We start from the raw sequence: 18,219 nt of genomic DNA, 5'->3' as shown, positions 1-18,219 counted from the left end.
GTGGTAAAGATCAGCATTAATTCAATGAAGTCAGTTTTCAGATTCCCACTGATTCATCCTCATTGCCAGCTGCCCCCCTCCTATGACTCTAACCACCGGGGCACAAACAGAGCTCCCGAGTTAAAAGGCAATGTTTGTCGGATTGTGAAATTAGCAGATACCAGCCATAAGTTTGGGATTCCACACAATGGCCAACTTCATGATTTGGTGGCCACAAAATGGGGGGCTGGTTTCTTGTTACCTCTGTAGAATGCCTGCTACATGCTCAGAAGCCCCGTGACACCCTATATTCTGACCTGCTACTGCCCACTGCCCCTTTGGGTTCAATAATTCGCCAGAACCCAATGAATTCACAGAAAGTATATCATAATTCTTACTACAGATTTATCTTGGCCCAAAGGCATATAACTGAAGTGCTGCGCAGGGCGAGGCTTGGGAGGGTTTCCAGTGCGGAGCTTCTGCATCCTGGGAACAGGCTCCCTCCCCAAAGCAGATGTTCTCTCCAAGGAGGAAGCACTTTGAGCCTCTAATGTTCAGGGAGGTTAGAAGTCTGTTTTCCATGATAGGCTAAACCATTGCTGCTAAGTCTGGTTTATTTCTCGTTATTTCCTCCCAGGTGACTTGTTTTTCCAGTCTGCCCAAGCCCCTGTTCACCAATAGAAACCCTCCGACGTGGCTTCAGTGATCCAGGCCAAGGAAAATAGCCACTTTAATTAGGGTACAATGAAGTTCTGTATGCCACAGCACTTTTCAATTGTGTCTGCTTATTCCTCAGTCTTTCAATACATGCTCATCTCTGTTGTTGCAGCTCATATTTCTTTAAACATTTAATACAGCCCCCCCACCCCCCATAACTGCACTGTGTATAATCCTTGGGGAGCTAAATTTATTTCTGTTGTCACCCTTGGTAAATTGTCCTCGGGGGTTGCTAAGTCTTTAATTGTTGTGTCCGGTGCATGATCTTTATCAGTAGACATTGTTGGGCTTAAGTGGAAAGCCCTCCTCCGGAAAGGTTGTCTTCTACATCTCCAAGGAACCAGACCCAGAAGATCTGCTTCAATCTTTTCAGGGAGCCAGGACTTCAAACCCCATGCCGTCTAAAGATGTTGGCTTAATGTAGGGCTTTTGGCTCAGTATCCTTACTTCTCTACAAAGCCATGACTCAAAATCCTGAACAGCATTGCCAGTAGCATCCGCCCTCACAGCAACCCTTTGGAGTTAGCAAGCTTCAAAGTGCTTTGGTGGTGCCGTGGGGTAGGCACTGGGGCTGCTGATTGCAACGTCAGCAGTTCGAACCCAAAAGCTGCTCCCCAGGACAAAGAAGAGGCTGTCTGCTTCTGTAAAGATTTAAAGTCTTAGAAACACGGAGGACCAGTTCTGCTCTGTCCTAGGGGGTTGCTATGAGTCAGAATAGACTTGATGGTAGTGGGTTTGTTGGGTTCTTAGCAAGCTCCTTTATCTTGGTGAGACAAGTAGTACCTCAATGAGGAATATAATAATTTTCTTCTAGAACCTAACAAAAGACACGCTAGAGAAACAATTGTAGCCCTCTTCTCACTGATCTTTTATTGATATTTCCTGTTTTACTCATATATAGTTTGGGCAAGTGTTGTATATTACTTAAATTTTAAGAAAAATAATGAAGTCATTTCTTTTATGTAAAGGTAGGTGGTTTTTAAATGCCATTTAAAATTATTCTGCTTTGTTCTGTTTTATTTATTTCATAGACAAAACAGGATTTGTACTTAGTTTCATCCTTAAACTACTTTCTCCATTCAAAAACTCAGACATAGAACAGTCATCTAAGTTGTAACTATTAGTCTCTCTTTGTCCAGAACCAAGACGACTGAATAAAATCCAAAACACGTGGAAACACTTAGGCCAAAGGACAAATCGAGTACACCCACCTCACCCTCCACAATGGTGAGAGAAGACTGAGGTGGTACATAGTTACTGTTTACCATACTAAGAAAGATGGCAAGGAGATGGATGGAGAGAGTGGGAGAAAAAGATGGACCAAAACTCAAAATAATAAAATTTCAGGCTTACGATTTTGATAGAGACTGGTAGAATTCGGAGACTATGGCACTGAGTTATTCTGTAGACCTGGAATTAAACTTACTTCCAGAGCTCAGCTTTTAGCTAAAGAGACAGGCCTATGAAGGGAACGATAACACCAAGGCCATGACCATTCCTTAGACAGCAAACCACAAGGGATCTAAAGGCGAGCCCTTGCTCAGGCATGAAGCGCAGGAGGCAGGACACAGGCGGAAAGAAGGACACAGGGAAATGGCAAGCACGAGGAGGAAATAGGAAGAGACTAATTAAATTGTGAGGATTGCAATCAATGTCATGAATCAAAATGTGCATACATTTTCCCTGTAAACTTTCGCCCAAATAACAATCATAAAAATTAAAAACTCTAAGTAATCCAAACAAATCACTGTACCTATATATTTCAATTGCTTGCATATCTTCATCATCAAATTCATCTTCAGCTTCTTTCAACTGTGCAAGCGTCATCTTTTCATATGGTTTCACTGGAATAACGCAAAATGAAAGGTGATAATATTAATTTAAAATGACTCTTACTTCCCCCTCCCATGGGGATGAACAAAAGAAACATAGGTTAAGGGAGACAGCAGTCAGTGTAAGATATGAAAATAATAACGATTTATAATTTTATCAAGGATTCACGAGGGCGGGAGAGTGGGGGAGGGAGGGAAGCAAGAGGAGCTGATACCAAGGGCTCAAGTAGAAAGAAAATGTTTTGAAAATGATGATGGCAACATATGTACAAATGTGCTTGATACAATTGTTGTATGGATTGTTATAAAGATAATTATTTACATATAAAAATGATTCTTACTTAAGACACATATTGGAAAATAATATCTAAGACAAATAGAGATCAATTTCTTCTAAGCAGTCAGCTACAATATTGTTTTATATGTCAGAAAAACTGCAATATTAAACTGCTATCACTCTCCTAAAGTTTAGAGAACTACCAGAAAACATTTAAAATGACATGTAAGAATCAATTTCCACTCTCATTAAGTTGCTTCCACCAGGATAATCTGACTCCTAGCAATCAGACAGCACCACCCGGGTTCCTTGAGAATCAACTGCTCTTGTTCGGTGTCACTGAGTGAGCTCCCACTCAGTATGAAACACTGCCCGCTCTTTTGCCAGCAGCACAGTTCCTATGTTTGAGTCCATTCTGACAGCCATGGTGTCAATCCCTCTCCCCAAAGGCCTTCTTTTTCACTTGTCCCTCTACTTTACCAAGTACGGTGTTTCCCTCTCCCCCGCCCCCAGGGACTGATGGCTCTTGACAACATGTCCAAAGTACATGAGATGAGTGTCTTCTAAGGAGCATGCTAGCTATACTTCTTCCAAGACAGATTTGCTTCTTCTTCTGGCAGCATTCTGAAAGCACTTTCAATATTCTTCACCAACACCATCATTCAAATGCCTCAATTCTTCTTCAGATTTCCTTATTCATTATGTAACGTTCATATTCATAAGAAGTGACTGACGATACCATGGCTCAGGTCGGGCACCTGATAATCTTCAAAGTGCCATCCTTGCTCTTCAACACCTTGAAGAACTCTAGTGCAGCAGATCTGTCCAATGCAGTACATCGTTCACTTCCTTGACTGCTGCTTCCATGAGCATTGTTCGTGGGTCCAAGCAAGAGGAAATCCTCCACCACGCCAGCGTTTTCTGTTTATCGTGATACTTTAGTCCAGCAGTGCAGAGTTTTGCTTGCTTTACATTGAGTTGTAATCCATAGTGAAGGCTTGATCTTCATCGGCAAGTGCTCTTCAAGTCCTCCTCCTTTTCAGCAAGCAAGCTTGTATTATCACATTTTCATGGTTAATGGGTCTTCCTCTAGCCCTGATGCCACGGTCGTCTTCAAAAAGCACAGCTTCTCGGATTACTTGCTCAGTATACAAATTGAATAAGTAAGGTGAAGGGATGTAACCCTGACTCACACTTTTCCTGATTTTAAACCGCAGTGTATTCCTTTGTTCTGTTCAAACAACTGCCTCTGGGTCTATAAACAGGTCCTGCATTAGTAAAATTAAGTGTCCTGGAATTTCCAGTCTCCTTAATTTTGTCCATAGTTTGTTTTGATGCCCCCCGTTGAACTCTTTGCATAGTCAAAAAAAACCCCACCATAAGTAAACATATTTTTAAAAACATTTTATTAGGGGCTCATACAACTCTTATCACAATCCATACATATACACACATCAATTGTATAAAGCACATCCATACATTCTTTGCCCTAATCACTCTCAAAGCATTTGCTCTCCACTTAAGCCCTCTGCATCAGGTCATCTTTTCTTTTCCCCTCCCCGCTCCCCCCAAGTAAACATATTTCTTGTATTCTCAGCTTTTACCAAGATCCACCTGACTGTCAGCGATGATATCCCCCATACCATGTCCATTTCTGAATCCAGCTCGACATTCTGGCAGCTCTAGACGAAGTATAACCAGTTTTGCATGACCTTCAGAAAAATTTGGCTTGCAAGTGATATTAATGATATTGTTTGATAATTTTCACACTCTGTTGTGCCATCTTTATTTGGAGTTAGCAATATGGAGTTAAAAATATGAATCCCCTCCAGGCAGTTGGTCAGGAAGCTGTTTCCCAAATTTTTGAACTAATATGTAATGAGCGCTGATAATATAGTAGGTGGCTCATTGGAATGCAAACCTTGAGGTGGGCAACTCAAACACACTAGAGCTCCTCCTCAGGAGAAAAATGACGCTTTCTGCTGATATAGAGTTAGTTCCACCCTCAGCCCCACAGGGGCAGCTCCACTCCATCCTAGAAGGTTTCTATGAATCAGAATCAACTCAATGACAGTAAGTTTCATTTTAATAATCAAATTTAGACCCCATAAATTTAGTTTATTACACACACTTGGAAGTATTGACAAATGTTTTCTAATCCAACCAAACGGACTGCCATGGAGTCAGGGAAGCACTGGACTGCTCGCGACAATGCAGTTTCAGACCTGCCAGCTGCTCTGCCCCAGAAAGATGAGCCGTTCTGCTCTGAGAAAGATCTCAGGAATCCTGTGAGTGGCATCCATTTGATGTCAGTGTTTTTGTTTTGTTTTGAGGGCAAGGGGGTTTCCATAACTGTAGTCTCCTCTTCATCCAGCCCACCAAATGCACAACCGTACCCATTGCTTCTTTCTGTAGACGTAAAACCATTTCTTCAATTTCATCTTTTGGTTCTTCTTTCGGAGGAAGAATGCCAAAGTCTCTCAAAATGTCATTCCATTCTGTGTCTTCATTTGGGTCCTATATAGAAAAACATAAATTAACATACTTGAGCATTTTAATATGTACGTGTAAAATTGACATGTGTTGTGGCATTTCCAAGTATAATTTTCCCTGCACTCTAAACATAGCTAGTTAATTTGTGTAAAAGACTAGAGTAAATTGACCTAACTATTCCCCTTTCCAAAGAGTCCTGGTGATGTTATTTACTATGCGTTGGGCTGCTAGTTGCAAGATCCGCAGTTCAAACCCACTCATTGCTCCTCAAGAGAAAGATGAGGCTATTGCTCCCATAGAGACTAGTATTGGAACCCTATGGGGGCAGTTCTACTTTTGTACAGCAGGGTCACTATAAATCAGAATCAACTTGATGACAGTGTTTCTAGTGTGTGTTCTCCCACCCCCATGATTTCCCAGCACTGTTGGAACTAAAAGAAGAGGCTTCAAATAAGCTCATGGGAAAATTCCATTTTCTTTTTATTCAGTTTTTCCATTATCTTTTAATTCCTTCTTCCACAAACTTTCTGAAGGCCCCATATACACTGTGATAAATGGGGTACATCATCTACCCATAAATATACTGAGAAGATTCATGAGAAATCTATTTAGAACATATATGTCAAACATTAAGAGTAAAGTCAGAGCAATGGATTAAATAAAAATCTCATTACAAAATAATAATAATAAAAGCCCTTCAGATTCCTTAAACCTCAGATCTAAACATTTGTCTGAGCAGCTAAAAAAGAGAGTAAAAGTAAAACTGAACTGGACTTGGAGTCGTTAGTGACCCACAAGTTTCTTTAAAACATTAAAAGAGAGAGAGATTAAACTTATTAGCCATAGAAAACTCGCAGATGATATAGTGAGTCATGTCAGTTCACATCATGCGCAAATATTGCTTTATTTCTCCTGCCAGATTAGCCCTCAAGACCTCCAGGTGAACTTGTTTCTATTTTCAGCTGTACAGTCTTGTGGGACTGTCATCATAAGGTAAATCTTACAAGAGGCCAACAATCTTTTCACAGTTCAATTTCTGTCCAGCCACCATATGTTTCTATGAGTTTGTCCTGTTTCCCTTGTTACATAGGTTGTGATCTTTTATTTGTTGCTTTTGAAGAAGCTATAAACAGAACCCCTGGTGGTGTAGTGGTGATGCATTGGGCTGTCATCCGCATGGTCAGCAGTTTGAAACCAATAGCCTCCATGGGAGAACGACTAGGTTTTCTACTCCTGTAATCTTGGAAACCCACAGGGGGTCACTGTGAGTCAGCATTGACTCCAGGGCAGCATGGATGGTTTTTGTTGTTTTTATTATGTAACACATTAAATATTGTCTAACTTGTCCATATTCTCTGACATTTCCTGGAGGAGGAAGAACTAACTTGTATACGACTAGATAATGTGGAAAGCAGAGTCTATGGCAGTCTTGAAGGATCTCCATCTACTGGTCTTCCCAGCTTTGTGGGATCTCGTGTCCTTGAGCACAGTACCTGTGACTTACGTGTAACCCACAGGACAGGGAGGCAAAGTAATGTCATTTCTCATCCCTAGCCCCTTTCCCTCTTCTCTGTAGCTTGTGTTTGTCCTTACTTCTGGGTAGACACTGAAAAGACAGGCTGAAAGAAGGTACAAGGTAGAGATGGAGACTATCGTAGGAAGTAACCAGACTTAAAAAAAAAAATCTGGTGAAAGGGAGCCAAATGTTTCAAAAGGGTCAGTAATGTCGTCTCCGAGGTTACCGTCTGTGATAATACTGCAAATTCCACTTTGCTGCCAAGCACTCTTACTGGATTCCGTGAAAGAAACGGCCATGTTGTCATCTGACCTATGGGGCAACCTATGTGGCAGGGAGCTGAGGTCACCTTGGGGCCAAAAGCCAGCTAAGAACTGAGTCAGATAGCCCCCAAAGAATTCAATTCTGCCAGGCACCATGTAAGTAAGGTTAGAAGTGGATCATTACTTTGTTGTGACTTCAAATACGTCCCCAGCTCTAGACACTTTGACCATAATTTGTGGGATGGACATCCAGCAAAGCCATGTCTGAATCCTGTTTTGTTTTCCTGGACAATCATTTTTATTGTCATATCTTACTCATTCCAATATATCCCTTCCCTTCCCATATGGTTCTGTTGTTCAATCCCATCAGGGATGGGGCTAGACAATCATCAATGCTGTCACCACCCTCCTTGCCCCCTCCCCTTCCTGTGCCCTCACAGACCCCTTACTCCTGTCGGGGTCGCTGGGGGGTCATCTCTCTGGACTACTGTGCACCGAGCAACTGGCAGATAATAAATGTGTGTTCTAAACGACCAAATCTGTGGTGATTTGTTATGCAGATTAAAAATACAAATATTTCTCTTTTCTGTTTTTCTGGCTGAAGTTTAGTTTTATTTCCCCCTTTATCTCCACGGAGTCTTTTAATGGTCCCTTTGTCCAATAGCTTTCCCTATCCCCATTCGTACTGTAACTCAAAAAAAATCATTTTATTGGGGGCTCTTACAGATCTTGAAACATTCCATACATCAATTGTATCAAGCATATTTGTACATATGTTGCCAGCATCATTTTCTAAACATTTACTTTCTATTTGAGCCCTTGATATCAGCATCTCTTTTTTCCCTCCCTCCCCCACTCTCCCACCTTCGTGACCTCTTGATAAATTATAAATTACTATTGTTTTCATATCTTACATTGATGTCTGTTTCCCTTCACCCACTTATCTGTTGTTCATCCCCCTGGGGAGGGGAATTATGCATCGATCCTTGGGATATGTTCCCCCGTCCTCCCCTACTGTAACTCTATAACAATTAGAAATCACAACCATCACATGTTCTGTGTTTGGTAATAGAAAGTTTGGTAATTCAAACTAACCCTCCTGCTCAGAACAATTAGAAAAAACTAGGGAAAATAAATAAGAATACATCTGAAGGCACAGAAGATTCATCAAGGCAGTGAAAAGAATCAGAGCCAAGATCATGGAGGAAAAGGAGACCTACAGAAAAGAGTTTGGCATTGGGGGCCACTCTCCTGAGAATAACTGCCAATTCTGGGGCCAAGAGGTTGAGCAGCTGAGCAAAACTCTGCAAAATATGAGTCCAGTGACTACAGCAAAGGAGAGAGAGAGAGAGAGAGAGAGAGAGAGAGAGAGAGAGCAATAACAAAGGGACCATCAGATATTTGGAAGTCAACATTTCTAAACAACCCATGAATATAAAAATAAATCACAAAGGAATTAGAAAGAGTTATTTAGAAACTGAATACAAATAAAGTTACATCTGAAAATGAGGGTTCTGATTTAAACAGTTCATAAAATATTTTAGAGCCTTAATTTAAATATATGCCATGTTAGACATGTTAGAAAAGAAAGATTTCAAAATTAATAGTCTATGCTTCCAACTTAGAATGCTGGGGAAAGGACAGCATAATGCATCAAAGGTAATTGAAGATGAAAGCAGATGGCAAAATGAATAACATACAATAGAGAAGATTAACAAGGGCAAAAGTTGTACGGATGACAGTGGGAACCCGGATTCATTTGTGGAACTACGTTAGGAAATACGTCTTTGGAGAACTCCCTCTGTCTACAATTGAGGGAGGGCGGGAAGTGGTTACTGCATAGAGAGTTTTGGAGAAATGAGTATAAAAGATCAAAGGCATAAATTTGGTTTAAAACTTCATCAGTAGATCCCCCACTCTGCTGCATGCTGGGCCTGATCTGGTTTTCAAAATTTTCTGTAATTTTGGTTTGTATTGTTTGGTTTGTTTGTATTAAGGTACATCTCAGAGGTGTCATGTCGCTGGAGGTCACCCTCTTGAAGTGGTGCTGTAGGATGTTTTTACTTTTCTGATATGTGAAACCCAGATTGATTGAACCTATAGAGGTTCAATCAAAACCTATGGGTTTTGGAGGGAAGATGTTAGTGGGGGAGGTGGGTTGTGAAGGGGAGATGAGGTCAAGGAGCCCATGTAAAAAACGAACATTTAGCAACTGATTGTGGAAGCAATTGTACAATTCTCCTTGGGGTGATTGAACTATGGAATGATATGATATAGATATTAAATTTTCAAAAAGAAAAATGTGCAAAAAATACAAATAAGTAATATTAGAAATACCACAGGGAAATTATTTTAGAAAATAAAAACTTTTAAAAAAGAGAATCCTCTCTATTATATGTTGTTCATGGTTTTTTATTTCTTCCTTTAATGTGGGAACTTAAATAATTGATTTTAAACCTCTTTGTATTATGTAAAGGTACTGATTTCCCTTAAACAAATCCTATATCTTATCCTACAATTTTTGATAAATTTCTATTGTCATTTGATAAAATATTTTCTAATATCTGATTCTTATTATTTGCCTGTTTAATTTAAAAGTAAATAAGGCTTTTCTAGGTATCGTATGAAAAATTTCAATTTGTCAGAGAATATATTCTTAAATTTTTAATCTTTTCAAATGCATTTTGGTCAGGTGCCACTGAGCATCCTGGCTGTACTTCCTCCAAGACAGACTGACTTGTTCTTCTCTCAGTTGATGGTACGTTCAAGTTTCTCCCTAATACCATAATCCAAATGTCTTAGTTCTTTTCCAGTGCCCCCTAGTCATTGTTCAGCTTCCACATGCATGTGAGGTAACTGAACATCCCATGGCTTGGGTTAGGTGTAACCAAGTCCTCAAAGTGACATCCTGGTTCTTGAACACTTTAAAGATGTCTTGTGTAACAAGATTTACCCAATGAAATAGCTCGTTTGAATTCTTGCCTGAGAATTACATGAGGACTGATTGGGGATCCAAGTAAAATGAAATCCTTGGTAATGTCAATTTCTGTTTATCGTGATCTTGTCTATTGGTCCAGTTGTGAGGATTTTGGTTTTCTTTACATTGAGTTGTACTCTATACTGAAGACTGCACTCCTTGATCTTCATCAGCAAGTGCTTCAAGTCTTCCTCACTTTCGGCAAGCAAGGTTGTGTCATATGCACATCTCAGCTTGCTAACCATCCTTCCTCCAATCCCAATACCATGCTCTTCTCCATACAGTCCAGCTTCTCTAAGGATCTGATCAGCATACGGATTGAATAAATTTACTGAAAGGATGCAAACTCAACATATATCTTTTCTGACTGTAAACCAAGTTGTATTCCATTGTTCTCTCCTAAGACTGACTTTTGGTCTCTGCACGAGTTTCCCATGAACACAAGAAGTGTTGCAGAATTCCCATCCTTCACAATGTTATCCAGAGTTTGTTAAAATTCACACAAATGCGTTTGCATAGTCAATGAAACACAAGCAAAAACTTTCAATAGTCTCTGCTTTCAGAGATGTCAGCGACGATATCCCTTGTTACATATGTTCTGAATCCAGCCTGAACTTCTGGCAGCTCCCTCTCACTGTACTGCTACAACCATTGTTGGAGGACCTTCAGAATATTATACTTGCATGTGATATTCATGACATTGTTTGATAACTCCCTCATTTGGTTAGCTCACTTTCCTTTGAATGGGAACAAATATGGATTTCTTCCCATCGGTTGGCCAGATAGCTGTCTTCTAAGTTTCCTGTCATAGAAGAGTGAACGCTTAAAAAAATAGTGGACGATACCTTCAAGACCAGGGGTGTGAGGGGTGATGCTGGGAGAGTAGAGGGTGAGTGGGTTGAAAAGGTGGAACTGATTACAAGGATCCACATGTGACCTCCTCCCTGGGAGATGGACGGCAGAGAAGGGGGGAAGGGAGACTCCGAATAGGACAAGATATGACAAAATAATAATCTGTGGATTATCAAGGGCTCATGAGGGAGGGGTGAGCGGGGAGGGAGGGGAAAAAAAAGGAGGACCTGATACAGAGGGCTTAAGTGGAGAGCAAATGCTTTGAGAGTGATTAGGGCAAAGAATGTATGCATGTGCTTTATACAATTGATGTATGTATATGTGTGGATTGTGATAAGTTGTATTAGCCCCTAATAAAATGTTAAAAAAAAGAAAAAAAGAGTTGTAAGAGCCCCCAATAACATGATTTAAAAAAAGATTTCATTTGTCATTCTTTCAGCTCCCAGAGCCTTGTTTTCCAATCATTCCCTTAGTTCAGCATTGACTTCTTCCTTCAATACATTGGCTGAATGCTGACCATTTCTTCTTGGTAGAGTGACTGTGTATTTCTTCCCTCTTTTGATTTTCCTGCATCACTCAATGTTTTGCCCAGAGAATCCTTTAGTATTACAACGAAGGCTCCATATTTCAGTTTTCATATGCTGAGTGCATTCTTCCTTTTTGGTTACCCAACTCCCGGTCTTTGCACATGCCATTATAATGCTTTACGTTGTTTTCTTGAATTTCCTGTTGAGATTTTCTGTTCAGTGCTTTAGTTACTCTATGTTCAAAGCAAGTTAAGATGTGTTTTCTAACATCCACTTTGGTCTTTTCTTTCCTGTCTTTTTAATGACCCTTTGCTTTCTTTTGTCTGATGTTCTTGATGTCCTCCCACAGTTTGTCAGGTCTTCTGATGATAGTGTTCAGTCAACCAAATTTGTTCTGGAAATGCTCTCTAAATTTGGCTCTCGTGGACTTGTTTTAATTTTCTTCAGCTTCAGCCTGGACTTGTATATAAGCAACATATGGTGTGTTCCATCCACATTTGGTCCATGGCCTGGTTTTGCCTCATGAAATTGCTCTTCTCCAGTATCTCTTTCCACAGATGTAGTTGATTTGGTTCTTATGATTCCTTGTGGTGATGTCAACATGTATGCTTTTGTTGTTAAATACTGTGGAGTTGGTTCCAACCCATAATGACCTTAGACACAACACAATTAAACTCTGCCTGATCCTGCGCCATCCTCACAATGGTTCCCATGGTTGAGTTCATTGTCTCATCTACTGTGTCCGTCCATCTCTCTGAGGGCCTTCTTCGTTCTTGCTGCCCCTCCACTTTATCATGCATGATGTCCTTCTCCAGCGAGCGGTCGCTCCTGACAAAATGTCCAAAGTATGTAAGATGAAGTCTCACCACCCTTACCTCCAAGGAGCGCTCTGGTTGGTACTTCTTCCAAGACAGATTTGTTTGTTTGTTTGTTTTTTAACAGTTCATGATGCTTTCGACATTATTTGCCAGCACCACAATTCAGAGCCTTATTTTTCATTATCTTTAGTTCAACATGAACTTCTTCCTTCAAAATTATCTCATCACATACATCCTTGTAATTCCATATTAAAAAACAAGCAAATTCACTGCCACCCTATAGGACAGTACAGAGCTGCCCCATGAATCTGAGACTGTACTGTTTACAGGAGTAGAAACTCCTTGGAGGCTAGTGGTTTTGAACTGCCAACCTTGTGGATGGTAACCCATCTCATAGCCACTCTGCCACAAGGGCTCCTTTATAATTCAATATAGGTCTTAAAATGTTCATTTTTGATGATGAAATTAATGCTATTCCTCTTGAACTTTTCATTCCTGGCATTGTAAACTATCTAATTGTCAGACTCAAAATAGCGACCGCCCGTCCATTTCAGCTCATTAATACCTAGGATGTTGACCTTTATGTATTCCATTTCATTTTTGAGGATTTCCAATTTTCCTAAATCCATTATTTTGGACATTCCAAGTTCCAATTACCAATGGATGTTTGCGACCATTTCTTCTCATTTTGAGTCACGCCCCATCAGCAGATGAAAGTCCCCATAGTTTTATTCTAGCCACATCATTAAAGCAGACTCTGTTTTGAGGAGGCTCTTCCTGTCATATGTTAAGTGCCTTCTAGCCGGAGGGGCTTGTCTTCTGGCACTTTATCAGACACTGTTCTGCTATTCATAAAGTTTTCAATGGCTAATTCCTCCGAAACGGGCAGCCCATTCCTTCTTCGTAGTCTCTTCTTGGGCTGCAAGGTCTGTTAAAACCTCTTCAGCACGGTGACCATGACGGTATTTGAAATACAATGGCATAGCCTCTCACGTCACAGCCACACCCAAGCCAGCACAGTACAGCAAACTGGGCTGTGGTTAAAAACATCATAAGTGAAATAAGCTAGAGACAAAAAGACAAATATTGTATTATCCCCCTTAAGTGAAATATCTATAACAGGAAATTGCAGAGACTCAAGTATATTAGAGGTTACCATGGGTAGATGGGTTAGAAAATCAGGATTTATTGCTTAAAAGGTACTGGTCTCTGTTAAAGGGCACTAGAGAAAAATTTGGAAATCGGTAGTGGTTATAGTAGTAATATATGCTAATATAATTAATCTCACTGACTAGTTTATGTAGCATGTTGAAATGACAAATATTTTGTTATGTATTACCACTAATAATAATAAACTCATACTGAGCAGATTAAAAATGAATGCTATGTCATAGCGATTCAAGATTTTATACATTTCTCTCAAGTGTATTGGTGTTTATACATAAAGACCATTAATTAGGCTAGGCTCAAATACCAGACTCTTTCACTTGTGACAGACCTCAGATTAGCTCAGTTCTTACAGCTTCTAGTGAAGTTTGTTTGTTTTTGAGAATGGCTGACATCCAAGGAGTTGAGCAGATTTTATTCACAGAATTTAAGACTTAATTTTTAATCTCCATTTTGAATCTCCAATCTTTCAGGGACCTCCTCCCTATCTTCCCTTACTCTCTAGCATCTACACCCATTAAGACTGTGGCGCTCTGCCACTTGTGGCACAAGCTTGTGGAACGCCTCGGACTCTCAACTGTACCTAAGATGCTTTTAACCTCTTGTGTGATGGTTTTAAAAAATATTTTTAAATTCCTTGATACTCTTCTTTGAGGAAGTGAGGCTTTTCCTCTACTGTTCCACTTCTCAAAATGAAGAGTTATGGAAGTGATGGTATGTGATGAAACCTGATGAAACCTCTTGGTGTCATAAGCCTTTCTGTATAAGAGAGAGAGACCGAGTGAAGTCTTCATGTTCTTCCCAACCTGAATCTTGTGGGGCTCTTCAACTTCCTGTTGTGCTGCCTGTCGATTCCAAGAGCTGTCAGTGAATGACCAATGGGGACTCATTTGGCCGACTTTGGACCTCTGTATCTGCCAGACTCTGTCCTCAGCTGTGTCTGCTTTTTGTCATCCTCCTTCCTGTTCATCGGTTTTCACACGTTAGGAGAAGCCTGACTTGAACCAGTCTGGACGCCTATTTCTTTCAACTGTGTAAGCCATTTCTTGATATAAATCTTTCTATGTGCAACACATACAAGCATCACTAGTTTGCTTCCTCAGAGAACCCAAACTAATCCACTTGGTTATAAAAGACACTTCAACTCCCCTTTCTCCTTTGTCTTTCTTACTTCTTGTTGGGGAAGCCAGCTGTCGTGTTGTTGTTGACACTTAAGCATCCTTAGAAAAGCCTATGGGGCTTGCTATGTGTCAGTCACCTTGCATTCAGCTTTCATTTGTCTGTTTGGAGGGAGGAAGCTCCCAGAGAACTCTACTAGACGATTCGAGCCCCCAAAAGAATAGTATACTAGGGTCATTCTGATTGTGGGCTGTGAGAACTTCTCGACGCTTTTGTTACTCTGCCACAGAAGCAGAAGTTACTTTTCCCTTTTGTGATTTTTTCCCCCATCAATGTATGTTCAATTGTCTGTACCCGCAAGAGCCCTGGTAGCAAGGCGGTTAAAGAGGTTGACTGCTAGCCAAAAGGTCGGTCAGGGTTCTAGACCCATCAGATGTTCCGTGAAGGAAAGACGTGGCAGTCTGTTTTTGAAAAAATTTACTGCCTTGGAAACCATCCAGGCACTTCTGTTCTATCCCACAGGGTTCTTTATGAGCTGGAATCGACACGATCAACAGCAGTGGGTTTGCTTCGGTCTGTAGCTGCATGTCTATATGAGCTCTGTTTGCTCGTTTGTAGTCTGAAAACTTTTGTCTTTTAACTAGAGCATCTAGTCCATTACATCTTATAGAAACACGAATACAGTTGGGTTTAATTTTTCCATTTAATTTTGCACTTCCTCTTGTCCCTGCGCTAGGTTTACAACTTCATGGATAGCTTATGGATAAGGAACAGCATGGAGTTGAAGGTCTTTGGGCTGCAGGAGCTGAGCAATCTCGAAATCAATGGAACTTATTTCTTCAAGTTCATCCGGCTGTGATTATGATGGTGAAGTCGACAGAAAGTTAAAGAGGAAAAAGGAAGTTGCTACAGAAAAAAAAAAAACCCTGCAAAGAAGCAAAATCTGGAGAAGTCTCCAGAGTCCTGTCTTCCTCTATGCAGAGCAGCAGCAGCTGCAGAGACGATGTTTCAGACGGGGGAAATGAGGTCCGTCAGTGTTTGGGGTGCACAGGGAAAGTCTTAATTGAAATCAGCAAGAAAAGGTAGTTCTATGAATTCCAGGTAGTGAAGGCAGCTAACAGAACAGATTCCTGACACCGAGGATGCAGTAAGAAAGCTATAAATCAGAGTCATATCAAACCAGTAGTCTCCTAGTAATCTTTAGAGTGAATTTTATTGTAATTTGATAGTTTGATCATATTTAGAAGAATGGACAATCATCACCACAATCAATTTCAGAACATTTCTTTCTTTCCTCTGTTCATTGTTGTTAGCACCCCAATTTCCCCCAATACCCCTTGCCATGCCCTTATCACTCTGCTTACTGTCACTATAGATTTATCTATCCTGGATTTCATACACAGAAAGTTATACAAAATGAAAATGACCACAAAAAATCTCAACCCAACAATGACAAACCAAAACAGAAAAACCTCAATTGAAAAACACCCAAAACAACTTTAAAATGGGCCAAAAGGGTGATGAACTGATAAAGTGTTAAGTTTTAACCTAACTACATCTGTCATAACCTAATTTACAATGCTCTCTGATAGCAAACCTGTTCAAACCCTTGGATTATGGTCAGAGGGAATTCACCAGAGGCTCAATCCATGTAGGCATCTCAACTAGACTTTGGGCTTCCACTGCCATCCACAGCATTCTGCAAACTGGCTGTTCACAGTTTAAACTCTGATACCATTCCCTCCTCGGGATTTGGATTTCATTATGTATAAAATCCTTTGATCCCACAGGCTAGTGTGCTTCTTTCATGTGGACTTGGTTGATTCCTTACATAGATTAACCTGTCTTTTTATATGGGCTTTTAATTTCTTTTTAAAAAACTATTATTTATAATAGTTTTTATTGATATATAGGTCATACATATATCAAACTTTCATTGTATAGTCATACTAAAAAGAGTTGTAAAATCATCACCACAATCAGTTACAGAACATTTTCTTCCTTCTTCTATTTGTTGTTAGCTCCCCATTTCCCTTCAACCTCCCCTGTGTCCCCAGTAAGCCCCTAAACGTACAAAAAAAGAAAATAAGAAACCCCCCCCAAAAAAACAGAGAATATACCCCAATCAAGAAAAAAGCAGGACATATTAAAAATTAGAACAAATATAGAATAGGTCAGAAGGGAGATCAAATGATCAGGTATCACATTATAACCTAATATGACAAGTGTCATAATTGAGTTTACAGTGCTCTCTGTCTGACAGTAAGGCTATTCACACCCCTCAGCTGTGGTCAGAGGGGCTCGTCGATGTTTAATCCACACAGAGACCCAGTAAATGGACTGTGGGTTCCCACCGTCTCCCAGTGCCTTCTGCAGCTCAGGCGTTCACAACTGAAGCTCTGATACTATTCCCTTCTTCAGATTTGGATTTTATTATTTATCGCCCTTTGATCACATCTGGGGCGCTGGCTTTTACTTTCTTACTATTGTTTTCCAAGCTACTGCACATTTGGACTGCAGCACAATTTGAACGATGAACACTTTTATCCATGTGCGTTATGAACAATGTTCTGAGCGAAACGAATTGTCAACTTTATCATGGAGGATTGCTTGTGGTTACCACCTAGTGTAAAATAAAGTCAAGTAATACAACCCTTAATGGATTGTGATAAGAGTTGCATGAGCCCCTAATAAAATGTAAAAAAAGAAAAGAAAAGAAAAAGAAAATGATTAGGGCAACGAAGTACGGATGTGCTTTATACAATTGATGAATGTATACGTATGGAGTGTGATCAGAGTTGTATGAGCCCCTAATAAAATGTTTAAAAAAGAACCAAATCAACATAAAACCAATCCCCCAAATGCGGAAGTTGATATATTCCCCACCTTCTCATTTCTTAATCAATTCTGACACTGTCACCTATATGGTACTTACTCTGTCTCTAGCCACCCAGAGTTAGAGAAAAATCTCACAGGCACAAAAGACACTATCCTTTTGACTGCCAAATAGGCATAAACCAGTTGAAACCCTCACTTTCGCCTGTTGGCTCCTGCCTCTCCTTTGGCTTCAATAATTCACTGGAATGACTCATAGGACATATGTGGGAGACTAAGCTTCTGATTACAGATTTACTGTAGCAAAAGGATACAAACCAGCGTACTCATAAGGAAGAAACACGCAGAAGAGGTCTGGGGGGGATTCGCAACACAGAATTTTCACAACTCAAAGAAAGACACTTCCAAACCTTTGTGCTCTGGGTATCTGTTGGCTAGCCATGCTGTGATAGGCTAAATAATGCTTCCTGAAGCTAGTTACCAAAGGCTTAGTAGTGCGTTTTTTCTGGTCTGACCAGTCCTCACTTGTCAGACAAATCCTTAGGTATAGCCTGGAAGTCCCAATCACTTCAAGAATTCTTTCTCAGGAACCAAGAACAAAGGCCACCTCGCATTGAGTAAACCTAAGTTCTTTGCACAAAAACATCAACTCCATTTACCTCTCTTCCAACTAATATATTGTTTTTATTAATATTATATATGTATAATGCCACAATAATAATTATTTTGTTTAGCCCATTTTCTTTCAATTTATCTACATATTTAACCAAAGTTTTTTGCTGTTGTTTTTAAGTAAATATTAGATCTTCCATTTGGAAATGTTTTTCTTTGGCTTTGAAAATTTCCC

The 18,219-nt window shown here is 40.1% G+C and overlaps 1 protein-coding gene across 1 annotated transcript in view; it reads right to left on the bottom strand.

Moving 5' to 3' along the window:
- PDCL2 (phosducin like 2) overlaps positions 1-18,219 on the bottom strand; it is a 45,125-nt gene that overhangs the window by 22,978 nt on the left and 3,928 nt on the right. Inside the window, exons 2-3 of the mRNA XM_075543580.1 lie at positions 5,202-5,322; positions 2,450-2,540 (exon numbers count right to left, since the gene is read on the bottom strand). Coding sequence (XP_075399695.1) covers positions 2,450-2,540; positions 5,202-5,322 — 212 coding nt within the window. The remainder of the gene's footprint in view (positions 1-2,449; positions 2,541-5,201; positions 5,323-18,219) is intronic.

The sequence above is a fragment of the Tenrec ecaudatus genome, chromosome 3 (assembly GCF_050624435.1).
Source record: "Tenrec ecaudatus isolate mTenEca1 chromosome 3, mTenEca1.hap1, whole genome shotgun sequence".
Taxonomy (NCBI): domain Eukaryota; kingdom Metazoa; phylum Chordata; class Mammalia; order Afrosoricida; family Tenrecidae; genus Tenrec; species Tenrec ecaudatus.
The sequence above is the reverse complement of the archived record's forward strand: the minus strand, read 5'-3'. Positions and strand labels throughout refer to the sequence as shown.